The sequence below is a fragment of the Choristoneura fumiferana genome, chromosome 2 (genome assembly GCF_025370935.1).
Source record: "Choristoneura fumiferana chromosome 2, NRCan_CFum_1, whole genome shotgun sequence".
Taxonomy (NCBI): Eukaryota; Metazoa; Arthropoda; class Insecta; order Lepidoptera; family Tortricidae; genus Choristoneura; species Choristoneura fumiferana.
Genome location: NC_133473.1, coordinates 10,274,829 through 10,284,806, shown reverse-complemented (window position 1 = coordinate 10,284,806; position 9,978 = coordinate 10,274,829). Strand labels below are relative to the sequence as shown.

Here is a 9,978-nt window from a genome sequence, read left to right as displayed (position 1 = left end):
AATTAGTAGCTTACGAAGATTTTACGTTCTTTTCTAATTTTTATGATTCCATATAGATTATTAATCTGGGCTTTTATGCGAGCTACTAGCACTACTCGACTACTCTTAATGCTATCTGCAGGCGTACCATGATCTTTTCACAAACGATCCAAACGCAGAGCAGTTCAATTTAGGCACCTAAACTGAATCGTCGAAATTAGTACCACGACGTTTATTTCTCAGAGCTGAGTCTCAATGGTTTACAGGTGAATGAAAGACCGATATTGTCTCTGGTCCGAAACTGAAACGCTAAGTCGCGAAAGGGATGCCGCTATATGCAAACCAAATTTTGTATACTAAAACCTCTTTATTTTGCAAAACCATAACTCTATGTCATTCCGTGTTCTTAGCAACCGTTGTGTTGATTACAAATAAAATGTTTACGCTGTCACTAATCGACGAGTCTCTTTTCTCACTGAAAAATCATTGAGGAGTTAAGAAGCACAATGTCGTGAGTACCTACGAAGTCCGAGACAAAGTCCAAGAGCCCGCATCCAAGCACGACAACGTACAGGCTCGCCGCCCCAGAGACCCAGGCGCCGATGCCGCGAGCCCCCCATGTCGCAAGAGACGGCTCGCCGGGCCTTAATTGAAATAGCTCCGGAGAAAAATAGACCTTGCGCGCAGGACTGCAAGAAATTAGGAATGAAATTAAAGCAGTCAAGGAGTTACTGCAAGCAAGGTGAGGAGCATTTTTTTGATTAGTTACCAATTTGATAGAGTCTCCCATTACAAACAAGCAATTCAATTGTGTGTGTGTGTTGAATGTGTACTTATTAGGTTTCTCGATACCTACGACTGCGCTAAAGTTTTTGGAAGAAAATTTGGTATGTAGAAAATATTATGCCTTCGTAAGTCGTTTCATTGTAAAAAAAAAACGCCATTCAAAAGACTGAACGAAAGTCGGTCACTCATGTTCTGCTATGTCAATGTTTTTTTTATGTAAGTACCATGTTTTTTTTTTGTTTTAGGTTACCAGTTCCAGAACTGCCCCAACGCCAAATTTAAATCTACCATAACCATATAATTTCAAGATAAGGTAGCCTGAATTGTCTTGACAGGTTCTCTAAAAATCTATCTAAATTCTCGTTGACAAATTGACTCGAATTCAGTTTCTAATATAAAGTTAAATGGTCAAACTGTTGAATTTGTAAAATCAACAATATTTTTAGGAATAACGCTCGATGCTAACCGATGTGGCGACGGCACGGTTGATGTATTTTGCTTACTTTAATAGCATTATTTCGTACGGCCTTATTTTATGGGATCTGCTGCAGACATTGAGTAAATTTTTATCTTACAAAGAGAGCAATTAGAGCAATTTATAATTTGAAGACGCGTGAATCTTCTTTTAAGGAACAGGTATCCTAACCCTGCCGTCGCATTATGTTTTGAAATAATCATGTATGTAAGGAAGAACATATGTGATTTCCCACTAACGTCGATAACCCAAAGGCTACTAGAAACACAGGGAAGCTTAAAGTTCCATCTTACAGACTGGCTAAATATACCTCGTTGAGTTTCTTGCCGGATTTTTCTCAACAGAGGTTTTTCCGAACCGGTGGTAGATTTTTTTTTGACATTCATAAGTGCTTGTTATAGCCTAAATTGAATAAAGATATTTTGACTTTGACTTTGACTTTGAATTTTTGTAAATTAATTATTTGTGAAATAAAAATGAAAACAAACCAAACGTGTTCATTTTCTCCTTTACCTACACCTGTTATATAATATGGTTATTCATAAAGAAGATTTCCGCAATTACGTAGTTTTTGCCTAATAATGAATAAGTAAGTAAGTAAGTAATCATTTATTGCATATAAAGTAGGGTTTACAGGAGGGCTGATACATGGAAAGAACATACAAACATTCTTGCAAAAGAAAAAACAACAGTGAAAAACAATAACAATGGTAGCAAGTTCATGAACGTACATTAACAGCTCTTCATACACAATACTTTTCACTAGCTCCTACACTAGGCGAGGCCTGTCCCGTAGGTAGCCAATTCCGTGAGAGTGAATACATAGTGACAACATCTCAAACGTTCCGCTAGAGGCGCTGTTCGTGTTTCCATACAAATTGAGATTCTAACGCGAACGCGATCGAGACGTATTTTGTAACCGAAAACTTACACTAAGGGTACTGGCTAGGGGCTTGACTCTAATAATAAATAACTCATACACTCTCGTGTATATGAAATGTTTTTGGTGGGATTCTCATTACTATTTATAGTCTGCGGGGTCTTAAACATAATAAGTGTTAACAAAAATCGTTTTAGGTTTAGGTATTTATTTATATCATCGTGAGAAATGCAACACAAGGATTATCTCCCTTCCCATAATCGGCGAACAAGGCGATTCCTTATGGCTGTACCGAGTCGCAGTTGTGGGTTGCTTCTTTCCGTCTCATCAATGACAACTGCGTCCTCGAGCAGCGGCTCGGTAGCCGCCTGCTGCAGACGGCGATTGTGGTATCGAGGCAAGGGTCCCAAATCTAAAATGGGCAGATTTGCTGTATTGCAAATATTGTGCAATATAGCACAAGCATTTATAATTGAGCCAGCAACTTCTGGGCTATTCAACACTCGATGGCCACTAATGCACCGAAAACGAGTTTTAAGAACTCCTAAAGTCCTTTCAACTACGTTTCTGGCGCGAACATGAATGTTAGTGTAGTGACTTTCAGGCGAGTCCTCTGCAGCGTTGGTAATGGGAGTCATCATGTACTTCCTGAGGGGATACCCGGAATCACCTGTAAATACATATTATTTAATATACTTAAAAACTTTTATAATTTATTTCTGTTCCATTATCAACGGTAGAAAAATTACAAGATGCGATGATGACAAGTCTAGATCGTCTCTTGCGTCGAGAGCACATTTAAACATTATGTCATCAATTAATAATTACTATAATTAATTATTTGGCTTACTTATGTCAAGGCGCCATGTGGGGACTGTAACTTGGTAAGAGCTTAGCTAATGGCGATCTACACGCGTGACTTTAAACTCTATCATCACTATCCCACCCAGCCTATACACGTCCAACTGCTGAGAACTTGCTAACTTCACACAAACCATTAATTTTTATGGTATTTTGCCGCCCCCTAAATGTGGCGCCCGGGGCTCTTCAACTGTCCACCTAACTACTTCTGCTGTTGACTGTACATACTAACAGATAATAGGTTTACTTACAGGGTTCTTGTCTCATTCCTCTCTTCCAGAGTAGAAGGGAAGACAATATACTTCCTCCTCATTTGAGGAGTATTTAAACAGGCTGTTATTTGCGCAACAACAGATGATACTGTTTGCTGCGCCAAAGAATGTGCACCTATATCACCTATGGGTCTTTGATACGACCCGACAGCATATAACGACAGCGTAGTCAATACCTACAATAATCAAGTATTTCGAATAAGTACTTTTGCCAAAGCATAACCTAGTTAAAGTTACAAATGTGCATATACGTAAGGCGTAATGAAGCTAATAATTATGAGTTTACCTTCGTCTCTAGATCTAAGTCAGTAGACCTCACAGGTTCTTTGAGCAATGGCCTTAGCTCCTCACAGAGGTCTAGAGTCAGCTCTTTAGACAGGCGATATCTTCGAATGAACTCTAAATCCCGAGTTCAAACGGATTGTTTCATTGCGATTACGGAGCTATTTTTTTTCGCCCTGTATTCTCCATGAGATCGCATTCCAAAAATTCCAAAAATAATAATTCCTTCGACATCTGAAAAACTGCCGACAACTGTGTTTTAATAGCTTGCGGATTTTTCTATGTTGAACTAACACGCTATGCACATACTAAAGTTGTTATTTGCACCGTAAAACACTGAATTCGTTTTATTTCATTAGTTGAAGTTGAAGCGATCCAAAAGAATTGACAGAATGAGTAACCTACACTGAATCGCTAAATTTGACACTGAAGCGATTCAATTCCCACTCAAGTTAAGCGTCATGGTACGAAAACCGCTTGAAGTGAGTGAATGAAAATGTCTGTATCGCTGTCGCTGAACCGTGCCTGAACTGAATCGCAAAAGTAACGTCGTGGTACGAAATAGCGATGCAGTTCAGTTTAGAGCCTAAACTGAATCGCATTAAGAGAGCGTGGTAGGGCCCCTGGCATCAGACAAAATTGTCAGCGACGCTTTTGGTCGCGGTCATAAATTCCGTTTCTCGCTGTCGATTTGTTTGGTATCGTTAATCAAAACGTTTGAAACGGATCGCTGTATACTAATATCTTCTAGTGAATATTGAGCAACCTTCGCCGGAAACGCTACCGGCCAATCTAGCGGTCGATCTACCGATTAATTAGTTCGATCGGCGTGCAATGCGGACAATGTCCTGTGGCAGTTTTCGCTCACTCATCGCGGCAGCTGGGTGATGTGATGACAAATGACGGTCAACCCCTTGTATGCATACTTTCCGTGACGGCTCTTGACAGATACGTACGATCAATAAAATAAAAGTAGCGCTTCCTTCACTAAACTTTCACTAATATTATTTAAGAGTCTACCTACAAATCATTCAAAAATATACTGAGCGGCAAAAAATCTGGCCTCAAATGTGTGCAATAATAGGTAGTTTTTTATGTAGAGTGGGCCAATGTAAAATAAAAGAAATAATGGTAACAGACAACGCACAGCCTAAAAGGCTGAAGCTAGAGACTTACGTATTTCTAGAAGATCATAGAAGTGCAATTCTTATGAGAAAGATTTATTTAAAATTCTAAGCTAGTATGTTGTAGTATGTTCTTTATTACATCAACCCAACATTTTTTCTTTCAGTTTCTTCTTGTGTTGACATATCAACCTGTTAACTTATAACCCCCCCCCCTTCGTTACTTTATAAATATATTTTATTTTTATTATTATTATTGCACTATAAATACTATTTGTATAAAATATGTCGCATTTAATTTATAAAACTTGTGCTGTAAGATATTCTTAAATGTAGAGCAGATTAATTAATTTTAGGGTGTAAATTCTCGATATTACTATACTGTTATATAAGTATGTTGGGATAGCAGTCGAAAAACATACGAATTAATCTTTTAAAACTGTAATAAACTTAGCAAGGAAATCAATACATGGACAGCGTTGTTACTGACTTCTAACAACTGAATTTTCTTTTTTTAAATGAAATAAGCAATGTTGCAAGTAAATCATTGAAATAAAACTTAATGTTCCCACACAAACATATTTTCATTAACCTACAAAAATACTTCTTTTTTTTATTCGACTGGATGGCAAACGAGCAAGTGGGTATCTTTCTCTTAGCCGTCGTATTATTACCAAATTAAACAATATATACTTTAGCTGTACTACGGGTATAACGCCACTCTTCCGTAAACTGAACATACCTACCAAACAACGTTTTTAAACAAAAAAAACATCGAACTGTCACCTGCATAATCTTGACCGATATGTTTTTCATACCACATCGGCGTGTTAAAAGACATGGCATGGTCATGCGCCGGTGTCACGGTATCCGGAAAAACTGCCTATAGTGTTATGCTTTACTACCATAGGCACTTAACCTTTACTAATACAGCGTGTATTTTTATACGGGCATATATTTGATCTAACATTAGTATCCGGTCGTACGACTTATGTAAGACAATAATTTTGTTAAATAGTGTTATTAATTAAACGTAATGATTTTTTAAAATCCGACTGAGCAGCAATGTACGCAGACAAACTTAGTTTGACATAACAAGTAGTTAACTGTTAGTGTACTTTATTTTTTATATCTTTTTGAGAAGAAATCATAAATTGAAATCGCCTGATCTAAAATCAAGGTTTTTTATCATGAGCTTGGAAAGATTGTTCAAATAAAAGATTATTTTGCAGTAATCAATAAGGTGTAATCACTGACTGTAAAAGGCAATGCAAATACGTTAGTTCTCATGCATGCCATTACGACCCTTGAATCTTAATTACACTATCAAACTACTTACCAGTTTACCCATCATAAAACTTCAAAAAACAAGTGGTGATAGTAAAGTAGATTTCTGATAAGTTCGCGTTTGTAACTATATTTACACTGAAAACCGCATTTATCAACAAACGACTGACACTTCTTTAATGACAGTTTTGATAACATTACTACTTCAACTTTAAGTGAACGAAAAGGTTTGATTATATGCCCGTAAAAAAATTACACTCTGTATTTACACCTATCGGCTATCCATTAATAATCCTAATACATTATATATTTTATTATTTAGTAGGTAAAATGTATCAAAAGCTACCAAATACCTCTACAATTAAGTTATGGTGTAAAGATGATTGCAATTACAGCATTTAATAAGTTTTTGATAGAGGTACCTATTACCTGAACATAAAGCTCAGATACTATATAAAAAAATGTACTATCCAAATAAAGTTACTAAGTATTATATTATTGTCTATAAACAGAATTGGTACAGTCACCAGCACCAATATCTGATACAACAAGCGTGCATAAATACTCTATATATATTTTATAATATATTTCTAGACTCTATTTCTAGTGCCGGAAAGACGTGTCAGATATTTTTGCACGCTTCGCTGTGGCAGATATTATTGCTGGTGACTGTACCTAATCAATAATAATCAAAATTAAGAAGTTTCAAATTTGATTTTAAGTTCACCAAAGACCTATTATGATATATTCAATTCCGTTAATATCTAAGTTTCGAACACTTTCGTGAAATTCCGTTTACCTAATTCGTGATTACTGATTAGTTTAAAATTTTCTTTCATCTATTTTCCACATTTTTAAAAATCCTTCTGTCCAGTAATGAAGTGGACATTCAAGACACTAGACATTGGTTAGATAGGTATTGTTGGTTCATTAGACAGCTTAAGATGCCCGAAGATCAAGCCGCCAAGGATAGGAGCCCCGCTTTATTTTAAAATATGGGTAATTGGGTAGGTATAGTACAAAAATGTCTAGAATCTTTGCCTAGCACTTAGAACACTTAGGCATGATATAAAAATCCACGCGCCACTTTTTTTAATACCCTTATTAGCTTTGCTACATCATACATCATACGTTAACAAATGTATAACAAGATTTTTTTCAATCATTTTCTATTTTACTTAGAATCATTTTCCATGGTCCGATTGACTTAAAATTTGGTGCATATAGGTACAATACAATGAATTGATGACAGTACAATATTTTACCTATGTAAGTTGGTACCGTCCCCGTCGCAGAGGGGGTTACTTTTTTCCACAAAAACTTGTTAGATAGGTACATTTCAACTGAAAAACAGTTTATTTTTACATCATACTTAGCATATAATTATGTTTCAGGATAAAAGGTAAATAAACCTTCCTTACTAGGTATTTATCGATTAACATTTGTCAGAATGTGTCACTAGGGAAAATAATTGAGCTAATAAATTATATGGATTTTCTTTCGAATTAAATTCGACCGGTGGGACATTTTATGTAGGTATTTGCCGTTTTCTCGCAACTTATTCCATGGTTTTAATACTTCATCTAAAAATGTACTTTTAAAAGTATTTTATTTATCTATTATGAAAGTTTGTATTTATGTACGAAAGTACCTATGTATATACATAAAAATTGTAATGCACACAAAAATAAAAATAAGAGTAGTATCTAAATAACAGTTAGTGTTGATATTTTGATTAAAAACTTATAGGTACAATATTCGGGCAAGTCATACACTCCTAAAAAAAAAAAATTGGTATACACGATCTAGGTTCAAGCAATACCCTTCGTAAAGTGTTTTTATTTAATGAAACAAATCCGGATAACTCACGTATCCGTCGTTTCATTCAATGTGAGTTTCATTAAATATGAGTGAGTTTCATGTTCAAAGTTTTTTTATAGTTAATAGGCTTACGTTTGACAGATATTACGCCTGATGGTTAGCGAAGATATGGTTTAAGATATATACCCATTCACCCTTCAGAGGTAAATAGGTGCAAAGAAGAGTTGGTACTCACCATTAGGAGATATGTTGAGGGGTTGTGAAATGGGCGCGGGCGCAGGCGGCGCCGGCTCCATCTTCCAGGGCGCGCAGCACGACGCAGGCGAGAACTCGGGCGTGGGGCCGCTGCCCGCAGATATCAACATGTCGACCCTTCCGACGTGACGCCACGCGGCACCAACATGCACCAGACAGTCCACGCACAGCTCAGTATACAGAAGACACGGACGCCACTCGCCTCGCACGCGCTCGCTCGAAGCTCAGCCAGAACACTGAAGATCGCGCTTGGCTCACCGGCGCGCCCACTCGCGCCCACTCCCATTCGCACGCCTTGGAAAAAATCACCGTCGCCGAACAATAACAAAAAGCCTCCACGGACTCGAGCCTCCACGCACCTCTCACTCTAACGCTCTTAATTCGATTTCCGAACGCGTCAAAAATTACGGCAACGCTCGATTCGATTGTAACCTTCCGTCCCGTTCTTGAGTTTTTAAATTCAAACACTTTATTACCAACGCACAACATGAAACTCCAATTTAATCCGCCTTAAAGTTCCTTTTGATACGCTTCAAAAATTGTACTTAAAATCTTTTGGTCTTGAACACAAATGAAACTACTCCTACTCGCACTCGTTCAGTTCGGCTTAAGCTTGAATCGCATGAAAGGGACAGGTGCTCTACCGCCGGTAGAATTACGGTAGTGAGCACAGGTGATCTTTTACCAGTTCTCTTTGGCGAAGGTGTTAATGTATACCTGTCTCGTTCTCGCTGGTAACAGAAATGAGGTGTATTTCGAGATAGGTGCAGTGTTATTATTCGCTTTTTAATTAAGAGAGGTTCTAGTTGACCATGCTTAACATCCGTTCTAATAACTGCGGTACCGGCGATTGCGCTCCATAGTAGGTAATTAAATTGAGGAGTAGATTCGTAAATCTAAACTTGTTTCAGTTGAGTACTTTAATTGGCGTTGCTGAATAACTTATCAGCTTAGTGAGAACCTACTGATGGGAAGGTATTGATTGTAGGAGAATGTGATTTATAAACAAAATATTTTGTATAATTCGTAAATAGGTAAGGTCTGTGCGTATATGCGTATCTCTTATGCGTGACGGATACGTGCCCGATTTGTTTTTTTAGGTTTCCGTACTCAAAGGGTAAAAACGGGACCTTACCACTAAGACTTCACTGTCCATCCATCTGTCTGTCTGCCGCCAGGCTGTATCTCGTGAACCATGATAGCTAGACAGTTAAAATTTTCACAGATGATGTATTTCTGTTGCCGCTACAACAAATACTAAAAACAGAATAAAATCAATATTTACCTATGGGGGCTCCCATACAACTAGAGTGATTTTTTTGCCGTTCTTTGCTCGATAACGGCAACAGGTAGATGCTTGAAATATTCACAGAATATTGTATATTTACTTTAAAAATAATAAATACAAAATATCCATAGGACTAAAACTACTATTAAATTAAAACAACTAAAAGTAAAACTTTAATTAAAAAAGAGAGGTGGGCCTTTTGGCATGGTGCCCATCACGCAGGCAGCATTCCCGCGTTGAAAATAAATAGTTAATTAAATTAAAATAAAATAAATATTTAAGGCAGGATCCCATACAACAAACGTGATTTTTTTGTGAGTTAGGCTTGAGTTGTAAACTGTTTTCGAAATTCTACAAGTATAGATTATGGGATCCAAGTTTTTATTTCCCAACTGTTTCAAATCATCAAACGGTTTTTTCCTAAAACTGTTAACTATTCAGAATATACACAGCGGCAAAAAATGTGGCCCTCAAATGTAGCAATAACAGGTAATTTTGTGTGTAGCGTGGGCCAAATTTTGTACCGCTGAGTATAAATTAGGACATAATAATATTAGGACTATCCTAAAGGTTAAGGTTAGGATAGTTTTCTAATAATCCTGAAGTAGGTACCTACTACCAGTTTAAAAAAAAACGTTCGTCCGTAAAGTTGGAGAATGAATCATTTG

General features: G+C 37.0%; 1 protein-coding gene across 1 annotated transcript; it reads right to left on the bottom strand.

Annotated features, from left to right (window-relative positions):
• Window positions 1–2,023: 2,023 nt before the first annotated feature.
• On the bottom strand, window positions 2,024–8,132 carry LOC141445378 (uncharacterized). Its single transcript, XM_074111220.1, has 5 exons — window positions 8,003–8,132; window positions 3,540–3,652; window positions 3,233–3,429; window positions 3,078–3,085; window positions 2,024–2,790 (listed from the first exon to the last, which is right to left on the bottom strand). The coding sequence occupies exons 1-5, from the start codon at window positions 8,130–8,132 to the stop codon at window positions 2,363–2,365; spliced, it is 876 nt and encodes a 291-aa protein (XP_073967321.1). The 3' UTR covers window positions 2,024–2,362.
• Between the last annotated feature and the right edge of the window lie 1,846 nt (window positions 8,133–9,978).

What these genes read in the sequence shown, in the direction of transcription:
- LOC141445378 (XM_074111220.1), bottom strand. Translation starts at nt 8,132, where the DNA reads ATGTTGATATCTGCGGGCAGCGGCCCCACGCCCGAGTTCTCGCCTGCG. An exon ending in CCTCAACATATCTCCTAATG is followed by an intron (nt 3,653 to 8,002) that starts GTGAGTACCAAC and finishes CTCGGGATTTAG; the next exon opens with AGTTCATTCGAAGATATCGC. An exon ending in ACTTAGATCTAGAGACGAAG is followed by an intron (nt 3,430 to 3,539) that starts GTAAACTCATAA and finishes TGATTATTGTAG; the next exon opens with GTATTGACTACGCTGTCGTT.